We start from the raw sequence: 16638 nt of genomic DNA, 5'->3' as shown, positions 1-16638 counted from the left end.
GTCAGGAAATTACTAGCAGCCCTGGTTCAGGTTCCAGGTTCCTTACATACCAGGAGTTCTGTGTGGGCTGGATCTCCAACTGTACTCTTCTAAGGGACACAGTGGCCTGCTCTCCTGTTCTTGTTGACAACGACCACCATGCCTGGTCACTATCAGACATCCCAGCTGTCTTCATGGTGTCCCTGTACTGAAGGGGAGGAGGGGGTGTACTGAAGTTGTTTTGTGTCAGACATCTTGGGTTTCTCTCTTGCGTCCCTCATTGCTGTGTAATTACAAGTGTTTCCTGGATGTGAAGTTTGGCCCGCTGCTCCTTGTTAAAGCACTACTAGTAAAACCACTGGAGTGTGCATGCTGCACATGGCAGGGAGAAGGGTCGAGAGACAGCGATATTCATTTTCTCTCTAAAACAGTTAATTGAGAGGGTTGTCACAAGCTTGTCCAGGGTCATTGAAGCAGCTATTTCTGCTTTGTTCATTGAGAGCATTGTTAAATAATATGAGTCTTGTAAAACAAAATGTGAAAGAAGACCCATAGTCCTTCAGAGTCATTGACAGCGTGTTCAGTTACAGTGCATTCGGAAAGTATTCAGACCCCTTGACTTTTCCACATTTTGTTATGTTACAGCCTTATTCTAAAATGTATTAAATAGTTATTTTTCCCCCCTCGTCAATCTACACACAATACCCCATAATGATGAAGCAAAAACAGTTTAGACATTTTTACAAATGTATTCAATTTTAAAAAATAATAATATCACATTTACATAAGTATTCAGACCCTTTACTCAGTACTTTGTTGAAGCACCAATGGCAGCGATTACAGCCTCGAGTCTTCTTGGGTATGATGCTACAAGCTTCTTGGGTATGATGCTAATACACCTGTATTTGGGGAGTTTCTCCCATTCTTCTCTGCAGATCCTCTCAAGCTGTCAGGTTGGATGGGGAGCTTTGCTGCACAGCTATTTTCAGGTCTCTCCAGAGATGTTCGATCGGGTTCAAGTCCGGGCTCTGGCTGGGCCACTCAAGGACATTCAGAGACTTGGACTGAAGCCACTTCTGCATTGTCTTGGCTGTGTGCTTAGGGTCGATGTCCTGTCGGAGGTCCTGAGTGAGCTGGAGCAGGTTTTCATAAAGGATCTCTCTGTACTTTGCTCCGTTCATCTTTCCCTTGATCCCGATTAGTCTCTCAGTTCCTGCCATTGAAAAACATACCCACAGCTTGATGCTGCCACCACCATGCTTCACCGTAGAGATGGTGCCAGGTTTCCTCCAGACGTAACGCTTGGCATTCAGGCCAAAGAGTTCAATCTTGGTTTCATCAGACCGGAGAATCTTGTTTCTCATGGTCTGAGTCCTTTAGGTGCCTTTTGGCAAACTCCAAGCGGGCTGTCATGTGCCTATTACTGAGGAGCGGCTTCCGTCGGGCCTCTACCATAAAGGCCTAATTTATGGAGTGTTGCAGAGATGGTTGTCCTTCTGGAAGGTTCACCCATCTCCACAGAGGAACTCTGGAGCTCTGTAAGTGTCACCACTGTGTTCTTGGGGACCTTCAGTGCTGCAGAAATGTTTTGGTACCGTTCCTCAGATCTGTGCCTCAACACAATCCTGTCTCGGAGCTCTACGTACAATTCCTTCAACCTCATGGCTTGGGTTTTGTTCTGACATGCACTGTCAACTGTGGGACCTTATATAGACAGGTGTGTGCCTTTCCAAATCATGTCCAATCAATTTAATTTACCACAGGTGGACTCCAATAAAGTTGTAGAAATATCTCAAGGATGATCAATGGGAAAAAAAATCTCATAGCAAAGGGTCTGAAACTGATGTAAATATATATATATATTTTTATATACATTTGCAAACATTTCCCAAAATCTGTACGGGGTATTGTGTGTAGATTGATGAGGACATTTCTTTATTTAATACATTTTAGAATAAGGCTGTAACATAACAACATATGGAAAAAGTCAAGGGGTCTGAATACTTTCCGAATGCATTGTTACCATTCTGTGACCCAGAGCAGTAATAGTCTGCACACTGCCTCCCCTCATGACTAATCAAACATATAAATCTTGTGACTCAGCGTCTCCTTCACCACCACAAAATCGTTCCCTCTTTTTCCTCTGGCCTCTGGAAGTCTACGTTTCACAGGGACACTGACTGGGCCTTGACGTAGACCTGAAGGGATTCCAAATAGTCACATACAAATCATCCCCCTATTGTGTTGTAGCAGAGACCTCACTGTGTTCCTGTCCCAGTGGACAGTGAGCTGTGGTGTTCTTAGCCCCAGATCCCGGGGAAGCTCCTCTGATTCCTCTCTGTTGTGTGCTGAATGTAAATAATGGGGTGATTGCCGCTGATCTAAACTGCTGTCATAATGCATTTCCTTAGCCCTTATATATCCCCCTGACGCTTTTTCAGCCCAAAAACGCTACATGTCTCTGTGCTTATTGATGCTTCTGTCCTTGGATAAATAATTCAAATTGGCTGCTGTTTGAATTATTTATCCAAGGACAGAAGCATCAATAAGCACAGAGACATGTACCACAGAGACTGACTGGGCGTTTTTGTAAGGTTTTTCATACTTATGGATTTAGTTTATGCATTGGCCCGGGTGGAAAGGTTGTCCGGGAGTGGAAGTTTAGCATCATATTATCTGACAGGAACAGGATAAGCCTTCCCCCAGGGGTCCTGGGATCTAAACAAGGGTTTGATTACCTTCCCTTTGTGTTTTTCCTGGTTAGAGGGCAAACCTCCTCCACCTGAGTCAATCTGCATTCCCCAACACTCTCAACCCATCTTGTCCTCAGGTTCAACCTCGACAGGTATTTAGTAAATCACCCTAGCACAAGCTCTATATTCAACTTAAATAACAGAATGAGCTAACGATTGCCATTTTAACTTCTGCTTGGTGGGAAGTGTTGGTGGCACTGTGCATCTGTCACCTGCACTGCCTCATCCTAACTGGCTGCTAGAATCTGCCATGTAGTCGTTAGCTCAACAGTCATGTGCATGCTCTCCTGTAGGCTAAAGTGTGTTTGTGTAGCAGGAATTCAATAAATATGTGTTTTCATGATCCTTAGTTATTAAAGGTGAACTAGTCTTGATTCTTGGCCCCAGACTGCCTTTGTAGAGCTTGGGGCTTTTTCTGGGTGGACACAAAGCCAGAGGATTGCGTTGCTCCTGTCTATAGCTAACGTAACACACACTGAATAAATAGACTAGGACTCTTTTCTTCAGTGTCACAAAAGGCCAGCCACTCCACTCCCCTTTTACATAGTGATAAGATGCATTATCCTTTGAACCTTTATTTTCACTCAGCCAGGAGAAAGGAAAGCATGTGAGAGAGGAGGAGGGCAGAGAGAGAGAGAACGAGAGATTTCTCCTTCCCTGGAGTGAGACTGTGTGGAGGGGTTTTGTGTGAGCGGTGAAGAGGTCCTTAACCTTCTATCAGATAGAGCCATAGAGTTGTGCTCTGCCTGAATGGCTGCATTGAAGAGCCCTGAAGCAGAGGAGAAACACCCCACCACTGCTGAACTTGTGTCCTGCGTTGAATAAGCTGCCTGACACCTGTCCTCCCACTGCAGTGTCATAATAACAGACAGACACACGGCTATCTTAACATCACTGAACATGGGAAGCCTATAATACACTGCATTGATGGCCTATAGGCCTCTTCATTTTACAAAGCTATGCTAGTATTTCCACTAGGCATTTGTACTTAAGCAATGAGGCACAAGAGGCACTGCTGTATCATGAATACAGTCACAGGTAAATGGCATTGACTTTTGGTCATGTTGCTACAGACGCGACCCAGTCGTTAATTATTTTTGCATAGTTGCTATTCAAAAGGACTGGTCGTCTGTTCTAAACAAAATGGTTGCTAAGCAGGCTGGAAAACGTTCTTGTGACTTGCTAGCTAGCTAGCCAACTTCTGCTAACTCAGTCACGTCAAACATTGAACCTGGAATGACAGCACACTAGAGCATTTTCATTTGTTTGAGCTTTTTTTCTATCAGCATTTACTTGGATATGTCCATGATAATGACGCTGATGCGTGATTTTGACCGGCTCAGAAAAAGTTGTCTCATCTGGGCACCGAAATTCAAAAGTGAAACAGGCAGACGGTGAGGCTTATATTAACCCCGCTCGCTGTACCAAACTAAATGCTAGGCTGGAAGTAAGGGTAAATAATGTGCTCGTTGAGATAAAGACAAGAGATGATTGGGACAGCTACATGAACATGATACTCTTATGAAGGCGGAGTGATCATTATCAGATGGAACTGTTAGCAGGGGTAGGTATGTCCAATACAGCACGGCTTGAAATGCTGCTTGTCCAATCAGCATACAGGATCCAAACAACCAGTTTTATAATAGACATTATAAATCGGGTGGTCTGAGCCCTGAATGCTGATTGGCTGACAGCCATTATATGTCAGACCGTATACCACGGGTATGACAAAAAAAGTATATTTACTGGTCTAATTACGTTAATAACCAGTTTATAATAGCAATAAGACACCTCAGGGGTTTGTGGTATATGGCAAGTATACCACGACTAACGGCTGTATCCCGGCACTCCGCTTTGCGTTGTGCTTAAGAACAGCCCTTAGCCGTGGTGTATTGGCCATATACCACACCTCCTCGGGCCTTATTGTTTAATTCTATCAGCTTCAGGGCACATACTACTATTTACCAGTGTAGGCTGTATATTATTTATAGGAAATGTGTTTTGCAGGGCTTATGTGTTCTTGGAAATTGGATGACTATAGGTGTGAAAAGAGTAAATCCTAGGCAATAATACATGCCAGTTAGTAGATGCTTTTATCCAAATCAACTTACATGCATGTATACTTTATACATATCGGTGGTCCTGGGAATTGAACCCACTACCCTGGCATTTCAAGTACCAGGCTCTACCAACTGAGCTACAGAAGACCACAAAGGACCAATGAGATATCATCCAATTGCCTATTTACCAACTGACAAATACATGAGACCGTATAAATGAAATACTACAGAGGTAAGCAGGTGGTTTAGGTCAATGTCCATTTGGAGGTGGTCATAGTACAGCAGATCTAGCATGTGGGTGGTAGAGAGCTGCAGTAGACTAGTGCCTACATCCTGTGGCAGGTTTGCAGCATGGCAGCAGCAGTGTGGCAGGGCCTGGCAGAGCTCCTCTTTATCAAGTCAGGCAGTTCCATCTGAGCCAGCCCCCTGCTCCTCTCTTCTCATCTCATCTCTTCCCTTGCTCCACATGGCCATTCCCGCCCTGCCACCCTCCCGCCGTGCCGCGCCTCGCCCCCCACCCCCACCGGACCACACCACACTGCGCTGCCAAAACCTCCCCAGGACACAGCCTGCTCCGCTCCACACCGCACGTTACCTAGCGACCGTAACCGGGGAATGTGTGGTGCGCGGCGACATTGCCCTATCTCCCCATCTGTGATTTTGTGTGGTGCTGTTTTTTCCTTCTCTTTTTTGTGTTGTTCTCTCAACAAGAAACCACAATGAAAATGAGGCTGCCTACATTCAACGTTGTTTTTACCACTTCTTCTGAATTATAGGGAACAGATTTCTGTCTTCCAATCTGTCGTGAGATGTGTGAGGATAAACATTTGCCGTCTGTCTCTCTCTGTGTGGCTTTAATGAACGACATGATGAGAGTTGATATCACCATGGATCATGCTGCTACCTGGTGGAGCAGAGGAGGCTGGGGTTGGTTGTTGCAGTGAGGTGTGTCTACCTGGTTGACTCAAACTGTCCATGGTTCCCTGAGGAAGACTGTCCGTTGTCCCACATTGAAGGATACACACTCTTTTTTTAACCTCTAAACACATCTTTACCACAGTACAGAAGGAATCACCAGTGTATGTCTCTTCCAGGTCTCTCCTATCTGACCTTAGACTAATGTCTGTTTTCCTCTTTTGTCTTTCAGGTAGAAGACGCCATGCTCATGTTTGATAAAACTACTAACAGACATAGAGGTAAGTCCAACATCTGTATGTTAACATCCCGTGTGTTTTTCTTTTTACGTGTATTCATGGGACAGAAAATAGCACATTTCTGTGGCATTTTCCCCTGTTAAACAACACTGGGTGATTCATTTCACAAGGTGCCAACCTATTACAGTGCTTATCCAGACACTGGAAAACGTCCTTTAAAAATCAATAGAATGCTATTTAAAACCTATGGCAGGCTGAGGTGTGACTGATGTTACAGACGGTGGTGGGTGTCGTGTAGAGACAGGCATGGGCTCTTCCTTCTCTCTGGGTGTATGTAGGGGGTTATGGAGCCAGCCGTGGGTGCTGCCTGCCTGTCTGCCTGCCTCTAGCACTACCGCTCACTGCGCTGAGAGATAACAGCAGAGATAAGGCCCAGGAGCAGCGCTGCCTTTATCTCTCTCTTATCTGCTCTTTATCTGGGATTAGGGGGAGGTTTCTCTATAAAGCAGAGGACTTTCCAAAGACAAACTGTCTCCATCTCCCTCTCCCTGCAGTACAATTGTACCATCTCCACAGCCAGAAACGCTACCAATTGCAGGCTAAAAGACACTAAAAGACCTGATATACTGCTGACAGACAGACTCTGTGGTCCATAGTGATGTGCAGCAATGCTGATGTGATGGATAGTATGGTGAATGAAAAAGCCACAGTAGTGCAGCCGTTATAAGGGCCAGTTAGCTGCTCTCATTACGTTAGACGGCTGCTTGTTAGCACTTTCCTCCTCTCCTCTCAGAGAGAAGTGTGTGTCGTCCAGCTGCTGACAGGCATTTCCTCTCCACCTCATATACACACTGAGGCCAGACACTTCCCCTCTGTCTCTCACACTACCCAGCTTTTCTCCAAATAGTCCTATCACGAAGACGATCTCCTCAGCATCGAAGCAGACCTCTCTGTGAAAGTGTTGCCTAACCACATCAGCAGAGGTAGAGCTTTACTCGGGATTGATGAGTAAATGTTGGATAGATTTTTTTGTGCTATTCTGTGTGTGTGTTCACACATTTGTGCATGTGCGTGCGTTAGTGATGAGCGGGTGGAGTCATAACCCACAGTCCCCGCGGTTATATCCGCTGGACGGGCGGGTTTAGGGTCTTGAAATATTTTGTGGATGAAGGGCGGGTGGTTTGAATAAAGCGAGAAAACAATGCATTTTTTTGAAATAAATGTATAATTCTTGTGCAATTCACATCTATAGGCTATATTGAGGATATTTCTTTCATTATTTGTATCTGGTGTTAGGCTAGTGCGTAAAAAGTAAAAAAGCAGAAAAAGCAGAAAAAGCAGAAAAAGTTTACGCTGATCCACTGTGGAAAATAGGACAATATCGGAGTTTAATTCAATAAGAGAAAATCTGTTAAATGGAGAATTGACAATAAAGAGAAGGGAGGGCTAGAACAGTTTGGGAAAGATTGTTAAAGAAAAAGTGGTAAAGAGGATTACAGTGCCGGCCATGTTATGTGTGATGATTTTCAGGCGATATACAAATTCGACAGTCACAAGACAGGGACATCAAATAGGGCATGTTAAAGAAACTGTAGCCTACAGTTCAGATGGATTACATTTTTATTGAACTAGGCAAGTCAGTTAAGAACAAATTATTATTTACAATAACGGACTACCGGGTAAAAGTGGGTTAACTGCCTTGTTCAGGGGCAGAACGGCAGATTTTTAACTTGTAAGCCTTTCGGTTGCTGGCCCAATGCTCTAACCACTAAGCTACCTGCCGCCCCAAAATCTAGCTGTAGGCTAGGTCTACTGTATAAACTCTCACATAGCCTGATAGCCTGTTAACTCCTGAATGAAGCATTTCTTGCAGTAAAATGATAGTCCGACACCAAATGTAGCCAACATCTTCACTCTTTTTTTTACCCTCAATCTTGTCTCATCGCTGCAATTCTCCAACGGGCTCTGGAGAGGCGAAAGTCGAGTCACACGTCCTCCACAGCGCTTCTTAATACCCGCTCGCTTAATCCGGAAGCCAACTGCACCAATGTGTCGGAGGAAACACCGTTCAATGACAGAAGTCAGCCTGTAGGGGCGCTCAGCCTGCCACAAACCCCCCAGGCCAAACCCTCCCCTAACCCAGACGAGGCTGGGACACTTGTTTGCCGCCCTATGGGACTCCCCATCACAGCCTGTTATGACACATCCTGGGATTGAACACCAGGCTGTGGTGACGCTGCACCACTGCAATGGCTTAGACCGCTGCGCCACTTGGGAGGCCCTTCTTTCAGAATCTTGACAGAATGAATGCGCGGTTAGGGACCGTCTGTAAAGCTGCTATCTTTATCGATCATCATAAAAGCTGATAGTATTTCAGCCACATAAAATATGCATCCAATCCGAACTGAGCGATGGAAGAGAAAATGTGGCAATACCTTATGCTGGGGACAATAAAAGGCCACTCTAAAATGTGCAGTTTTGTCACACAACACAATTCCACAGATGCCTCAAGTTTTGAGGGAGCGTGCAATTGGCATGCTGACTGTAGGAATGTCCAACAGTGCTGTTGCCAGAGAATTGAATCGTAATTTCTCTACCATAAGCCGCATCCAACGTCGTTTTAAAGAATTTGGCTGTACATCCAACCGGCCTGACAACCACAGACCATGTGTAACCACGCCAGCCCAGGACCTCCACGTACGGCTTCTTCACCTGCGGGTTCGTCTGAGGATGGGGAGGGGGGGTGCTCAGGAGTATTTGTGTCTGTAATAAAGCCCTTTTGTGGGGAAAAAACTCATTATGATTTGCTGGGCCTGGCTCCCCCAGTGGGTGGACCTGGCTCTCTATATTTTTGTTCAGTATATAAGCAGAAACATATCTAAATTAGGCTTTAAAAAAATCCTGCACCCCTTTCCAAAAATCATTCTGCCGTCTCGGACTGTACAGTGCATTATCTATATTTGCCGGTTAGGGTCAGATGCAGGTGTTAGAGTTTCACTTTATCACATATAGTTGGGCGGTTGCGGATGGATTATTAGCAATTGACGGTGAGTGCGGGTGAACAAACAGCTGACCCGGGCATCACTAGCGTGCGTGTTCATGCATGTATGCGAGTGTGTGTGTGTGTGTATGTGTCTGTGCGTAAACGTGTGTGTGTGTGTGTGTGCTGCCTGCTGTCAGTGTGTCTGGTAAAGCGTCTCTCTGTGAGCAGTATCTGAACTAGTGGAAGTGCTATATGAGTTTGAGTGAATCGTGATGTGAAGTGACAGAACCCAGTGTGAGGTCTGCTCTGAGACGACGAGTTGCTGCTTTTCCTTCATCTTTCTCTGACTGCACTGCTGCTCTGTCAGTGTGTGTCTGTGAAGGGATTGGAGCTGAGCGGAGAGGAGTGAATCAGGTGTTTGCCTTTGGGCTGCCAAATGCCCTTCAAATGAAGACAATGATGGATAAGCACCGGGCCTGGCCATTTTTCTGATTCAGAGCTAACAATAGTGAGAGACAGATGAAAGTCGTCCTTTGTCTTACTAGCATGTACTAGTATATACTGTCATTCCTCTGGTTGGGGATTTTTCAGTTTCTCAACATGTGTACTCCTGTCAGTAACTTGACAGATAGAGAGACTCCATTGTGTGTATATGGCAAATGGAGAGAATCCAGTTTTTCATGGTGATATGAGGGCGATGTGTGAAGACATATTGTTCCTCGTCCTCTATATTAAAAGAGGTCGTGAGACAGGACGTCTAACAGTCAAGGTATCTGCGGTGTTCTTTTGACTCTCCTGTCGTGATGGTTCCTCTGTGTGCCTTGCACAGACAGGTGTGTGTGTGTGTGTGTGTGTGTGTGTGTGTGTGTGTGTGTGTGTGTGTAAAAATGTACTTTCTAATCCTCTCTCTCTCGCTCTTCACACTCATTTGGAGTATTCAGCAGTGTCCTTCAGACGCCACCCCTAAGGTGACTGCTGCTGAAACGACTGCTAAAACACATTTCTTTACCCCCTCCCTCCCTTCTCTCTCTCTCTCTTTCTCTTTCTTGCTTTCTCTTTCTCTCTCTTTCTTTCTTTCCTTCTTTCTCTCCCTCTCTCTCTCTCTCTCTCTCTCCCTCTCTCTCTCTCCCTCTCTCTCTCTCCTGTTAGAGGACACTCACTGCGAGTGAAGCTCCTGACAAAGGCGAGTGCTGCACACCATCTCCCTGGCATTTAAAGGAATAAAATAAGGGTGATTGTGTTGGGAATTCAATGTTTCTGGCAAGCGGCATGTGCTGTCCAGAGGTTCACACCGGAGTTGAGCCATTGTTACTGCCAACCTTGCAGCCCCCCCCCCCCCCCCCCCCCATCTACCCAACGTCACCTTTCTCCCACCTCCTCATCCCTCTGCTCCTCCCTCCCTCAAATCAAATACAATTTAACTGGTCGCATACACATATTTAGCAGATGTTGTTGCAGGTGTAGTGAAATGCTTGTGTTCCTAGCTCCAACAGTGCTGTAATATCTTACAATACACAACAATACACACAAATCTAAAAAGTAAGAGAATGGAATTAAAAAGTATAGAAATATTAGGACGAGCAATGCCGTAGTCAGGAGTATAAATATATATACATATGTGATGGGATGTATCGACAATATGGAAAGAATATGGATATAATATGTACTATATCTGAAGAATAGTACAATACCAGTCAAAGTTTGGACACACCAACTCATTCAAGGGGTTTTCTTTATTTTTACTATTTTCTACATTGTAGAATAATAGTGAAGACATCAAAGTATGAAATAACACATATGGAATCATCAAAAAGTTTTAAACAAATACCAATATATTTTTGATTTTAGATTCTTCAAAGTAGCCACCCTTTGCCTTGATGACAGCTTTGCACATTCTTGTCATTCTCTCAACCAGCTTCACCTGGAATGCTTTCTTGAAGGAGTTCCCACATATGCTTAGCACATGTTGGCTGCTTTTCCTTCATTCTGCAGTCCAACTCATCTCAAAACATCTCAATTGTCCATTGCTCGTGTTTCTTGGCCCAAGCATGTCTCTTCTTCTTATTGGTGTCCTTTAGTACTAGTTTCTTTGCATCAATTTGACCATGAAGGCCTGATTCATGCTGTCTCCTCTGAACAATTGATGTTGAGATGTGTCTGTTACTTGAACTCAGTGAAGCATTTATATGGGCTGCAATTTCTGAGGCTGGTAACTCTAAAGAACTTATCCTCTGCAGCAGAGGTAACAATGGGTCTTCCTTTCCGGTTGCAGTCATCATGAGAGCCAGTTTCATCATAGCGCTTGATGGTTTTTGCTAAGGCTGTTGAAGAATCATTTCAGATTGTCAGTAATGTGTAAGCAGAGGAACTTTACGCTTTTCACCTTCTCCACTGCGGCCCCGTCGATGTGGACAGGGCGGGGTTCAGATAATAATCCCCGAGCTTAATGATGAGTTTGGAGGGTGCTGTGATGTTGAAGGCTGAGCTGTAGTCAATGAACTGCATTCTTACAAAGGTATTCCTCTTGTCCAGATGGGATAGGGCAGTGCGATGGCAATTGAGTCATCCGTGCATCTATTGGGGCGGTATGCAAATTGCAGTGGGTCTAGGGTGTCGGGTAATGGGGAGTTGATATGATCCTTAACTATCCTCTCAAAGCACTTTGTGATGAAAGAAGTGAGTGCTACGGGGCGATAGTCATTTTGCTCAGTTACCTTCACTTTCTTGGGTACAGGAACAATGGCGGACATCTTAAAGCAAGTAGGGACAACAATCAATCAATCAATCAAATTTATTTTATATAGCCCTTCGTACATCAGCTGATATCTCAAAGTGCTGTACAGAAACCCAGCCTAAAACCCCAAACAGCAAGCAATGCAGGTGAAGAAGCACGACAACAGACTGTTATAGGGAGGGATTGAGCTTTCCGTAAAGACTCCAGCCAGCTGGTCTGTACATGCTCTGAGTATGTGGCTAGGGAGGCCGTCTGGGCTGGCAGCTTTGCAAGTCTTAACAAGCTTAAATGTCTAACTCGCGTCGGCCATGGAGAATGAGAGCTCACAGTCCACGAAAGTGGTGGTGGCCCGCGTCGGCGGCACTGTGTTTTTCTTGAAGTGGGTGAAGAAAGGATTTAGCTTGTCCGGGATCAAGACAACGGTGTCCGCGACATGGCTGGTTTTCCCTTTGTAATCCGTGATTGTCTGGCATCCCTGCCACATACGTCTCATGTTGAATTGCGACTCCACTTTGTCTCTGTACTGACGTTTATGACTATTTGCTTTCAGTTTTGCCTGAATGCTACCATCTATCCATGTTTTTTGGTTTGGATAGGTTTTAGTCGTCACAATGGGGAAAAAATCCGCTATACACTTCCTAATGAACTCAGTCATTGTGTCAGTGTATACGTCAATGTTATCCCCAGAGGCGAACCGGAACATATCTCGGTCCGTGTAATCAAAACAATCTTGAAGCATGGATTTTGATTGGTCAGACCAGCGTTGAACAGTCCTTACCACGGGTACTTCCTGTTTGAGTTTCTGCCTATAGGAAGGGAGGAGCAGGATGGAGACATGATCTGATTTGCCGAAGGGAAGGTGGATAGGAAGAGCAGCAATGGTCGAGTGATGTTGATGCGCGAGTGGCGCAGTCAATGTGTTGGCAAAACTTCTGTCGGGTTTTCCTTAGATTTGTCCCCAGCTACAGTAAATGCATCCTCAGGATATGCGGTTTCCAGTTGGTACAAAGTCCAATGTAGTTCCTTGAGAGCCGTCATGGTATCGGCTTGAGGGGCAAAATACACGACTGTGACATGACCGAAGAGAATTCTCTTGGGAGGTAATACGGTCAGCATTAGATTTTTAGGTATTCTAGGTTGGGTGAACTAAATAACTTGACTTCCTGTACGTTACCATAATCAGAGCATGAGTAGTTAATCATGAAACAAACACTGCCTTTATTTTTCCCGGAGAGTTCTTTATTCGTGTCTGCGCGATGTACTGAGAACACAGCTGGCTGTATGGCCGGGGACAGTATATCAGGAGAGAGCCATTATTATGTGAAACAGAGTATGTTACACTCCCTGATGTCTCTCTGGAAGGAGATCCTCGACCTGAGCTCGTCTACTTTATTCTCCAAGGACTGAACATTACCGAGTAATATACTCGGAAGCGGTGGATGGTATGCATGCCCCCTGAGTTGGACTAAAGGTCCACTCCGAATACCTCTTCTTCGCCGGCGACGTCTTGGAGCAGTCTCTGGGATACCCTTGGAGGGTACCGACCTACTGCCCTCCATCCCTGTCCCTCCCTCCCTCCCCATCCCTCCTTCACTCTCAACACTAGCCTCACACTCTGTATACTCACAGTGAAATGCCAGCTCCTTTTTAGCAAGGAGAAAGGAAAACATATAGGAACACACAGGTGCACACGTACACACGTACACACACACACACGTACACACACACACACGTACACACACACACGTACACACACACACGTACACACACACACACACACACACACACACACACACACACACACACACACACACACACACACACACACACACACACACACACACACACACACACACACACACACTAGTTATGGCCAGAAAACACGTAGTCAACATGGTGATCGGATATGAACACTAACGCCTTGTCAGTGTGTTGAGTGTTCACAGCAGCGTGGAAGCTGTCACCCACAGCATGTGTGGTGGCGAGAGAGGACGTGCTGTAGACAGGCCTGCTGTGGTTACACACATGTACACCCTGGGGCTAACACTAGAGCATGGTGCCACCTAGTCAGAAAGACCAAGCATCCAGCCATCCATGGAGCATGGTTTACACCGTAAACCACCAATACTAACCAACTGTTACTGTACCTACAACCAGCAATACTCCAGGAACCTTTTAGACCTGTTAAAATCATTCTTTCATTCTTCCTGCTCACATCCGCCAACCTGACACATGATCTACAATCTAAACAGTGATTTTACTGTCAAACTAAATTGCCATTGCCAATGAGAGTGTGGGGGAGGTGAGACCAATTGTGGGGGGGTGGAGATAGTGATAAGTTGTTAAAGTGTCACAGTCGCCGTCAGGGTGGAAATGACCAGACCAAGGTGCAGCATGGTGAGCGTATATTTATTTTTATTTATAAATGTTGCCAACAAAACAAAGAGGTAAAAAAAAAAAAAAAACAACCGTGCCGCTTACTAGGGCTATACAAGCCACTAACACAGACAACTACCCACAACTAAGGTGGAAAAACAGGCTGCCTAAGTAGGATTCCCAATCAGAGACAACGATAGACAGCTGTCCCTGATTGGGAACCACACTCGGCCAAACACACAGAAACACAAAACATAGAATGCCCACCCCACATCACACCCTGACCTAACAAAATAGAGAAATAAAACGGCTCTCTAAGGTCAGGGCGTGACAGAAAGACAACTTTTGGTTGACTGGCAGCTGCTGATATCGTGGTATCAACTAAACCGTTTGAAGTCGGATGTAAAAGTTGAAGTGATGGAATCCAATGCTCTTCCACAAGGATAGTTTAACCCTCCATTAAGGATAGCTAAGACAATGCTATGGATTGCTCTTTGATTCCGTCACTCAGTACACTACAAATTCTGTGGTAGGCACTTATGTCGATCATGAAACCAAATCCACAACAACCAGTTAAAGCGGCTACAGTGTAATTGTCATCCACCGGAGGTCCCAGTGAGCCTAATTGGACACCTTTTTCATTTGCTTCTGCTTAATAACAGATGAGTAGGATGATGATGAAACCCATTGAAATTACACATTATATTCCTTAGCAATGGTTCGGAACCAGACGGCATCCATTTAACCGCTTTAACAAAAACTGTGTAATGACTACAGGTTAAATTAGTGTTTTTTTGAATGATGCAAGTATTAGTAATTTCTGGCAGCATGCAGCAGAACTAAGATGGAGGTTGAATAATTATGAAGGTAAAAGTCTCATTTGGAGAGAGAGAGAGAGAGAGAGAGAGAGAGAGAGAGAGAGAGAGAGAGAGAGACCCTACACACCCTAATAGATAAACATGTCCACCAAAATAATACCAAAATATACTCTTGCTTTATCGACTTCCAAAAAGCATTTGATTCTATTTGGCATACAGGACTGTTCTACAAAGTTATTGAAAGTGGTTTAGGGGGTAAAACATATGACATGATTAAATCAATGTATACTGGCTATACGTGCAGCATTAAAATTGGTAAGGAAAGAACAAAATTCGTTAACCGGGGGTGGGGCCTTCGCCAGGGTTGCAATCTGAGCCCTGCACTCTTCAATATTTACATTAAAGAATTGGCCACTATTCTAGAAAAATCCTCAGCCCCTGGTGTTAGTCTCCACAATTCAGAAGTTAAATGCATACTCTTCGCAGATGACCTATGCCTGCTGTCACCCACAGCACATGGCCTACAGCAGAGCCTGGACCTGCTAGAGCAGTACTGCCAGACCTGGGCCCTGGCAGTAAACCCCAAAAAGACTAAAATAATGATTTTCCAGAGAAGATCCAGATCTCAGGGAATTAGACCAAAGTTCTCAATTGGTACAAAATATATAGGGTACTGTACACACTACAATTACTTAGGTTTAAAAATAAGCTCAACTGGACACCTTAATGAGGCAGTGAATGAGCTGAGAGAAAGCACGCAGGGCATTCTACGCCATTAAAAAGCTAATTCAAATGGCTAAAACTAATTGAATATGTCATTGAACCAATTACACTTTATGGCAGCGAGGTGTGGGGTCCACTTGCAAAACAAGATTTCATCAAATGGGACAAATACCCCATTGAAACCCTGCATGCAGAGTTCTGTAAGATTATCCTACATGTCCAGAGGAAAACTACAAACAATGCATGCAGGGCAGAATTAGGCCAATTTCCACTAATAATAAAAACTCAAAAAAGAGCAATTAAGTTTTGGAAACATCTAAAATACAGTGACCCCCTCTCATATCATCACGAAGCCCTGCAATGCCAAGAGCTGAGCAAAGAAAAGAGTCCCCTCATCCAGCTGGTCCTGGGGCTGAGTTCACAAACCTGTTCTACTAACACACTGAAGCCTCAGGACCAGAACATCCAATCAATCAGGATAAACCAAATTACAACACAGTCAAAGCATAACTATATTGCTTATTGGGAAACTCAAACACAAGCACAAAGCAAAAGGCAGTGCTATCTGGCCCTAAATCGACAGTACACCGTGGCTAAATATTTGACCATGGTTACTGATCAAAACTTAAGAAAAATCTTGACAAAGTACAGACTCAGTGAGCACAGCCTTGTCATTGAGAAGGGTAGACACAGGAAAACCTGGCTCCCTGTAGAGGAAAGGTTGTGCAAGCACTGCACAACAGCAGACCCTGAGAAGGAGCTGGAATTTCCTGACAAAATGTTAAAAAATATAAAACAATTAAAGAGTGTCATTTTCCCAAATTTGGTTTCAAAGACCTCTCTGATGAGGATAGGCTACCCGTCCTGTTGGGGGAGGACGCAGAGAGCTGTGGGTTGGCAGCGCACTACATTGCTGCCTGCCATAAGTTGAGGGACAGTGTCTGACAGACCAATCAACCTGCACATGTCCTCTACTGTATGCTTATTGTTATTGTTGAATGTATGGGTATTTTGACACTTGGTTATTGTTGTTACTGTTGTCCCGTTGACAATTTTGA

General features: G+C 44.7%; 1 protein-coding gene across 16 annotated transcripts in view; it reads left to right on the top strand.

Annotated features, from left to right (window-relative positions):
- LOC110533864 (RNA-binding protein Musashi homolog 2) overlaps positions 1–16638 on the top strand; it is a 324500-nt gene that overhangs the window by 177312 nt on the left and 130550 nt on the right. For all 16 annotated transcript variants that reach the window (XM_036990243.1, XM_036990244.1, XM_036990237.1 and 13 more), the window contains exon 7: positions 5940–5988. In XM_036990243.1, coding sequence (XP_036846138.1) covers positions 5940–5988 — 49 coding nt within the window. The remainder of the gene's footprint in view (positions 1–5939; positions 5989–16638) is intronic.

This window comes from Oncorhynchus mykiss, chromosome 10, assembly GCF_013265735.2.
Source record: "Oncorhynchus mykiss isolate Arlee chromosome 10, USDA_OmykA_1.1, whole genome shotgun sequence".
Classification (NCBI taxonomy): domain Eukaryota; kingdom Metazoa; phylum Chordata; class Actinopteri; order Salmoniformes; family Salmonidae; genus Oncorhynchus; species Oncorhynchus mykiss.
The sequence above is the reverse complement of the archived record's forward strand: the minus strand, read 5'-3'. Positions and strand labels throughout refer to the sequence as shown.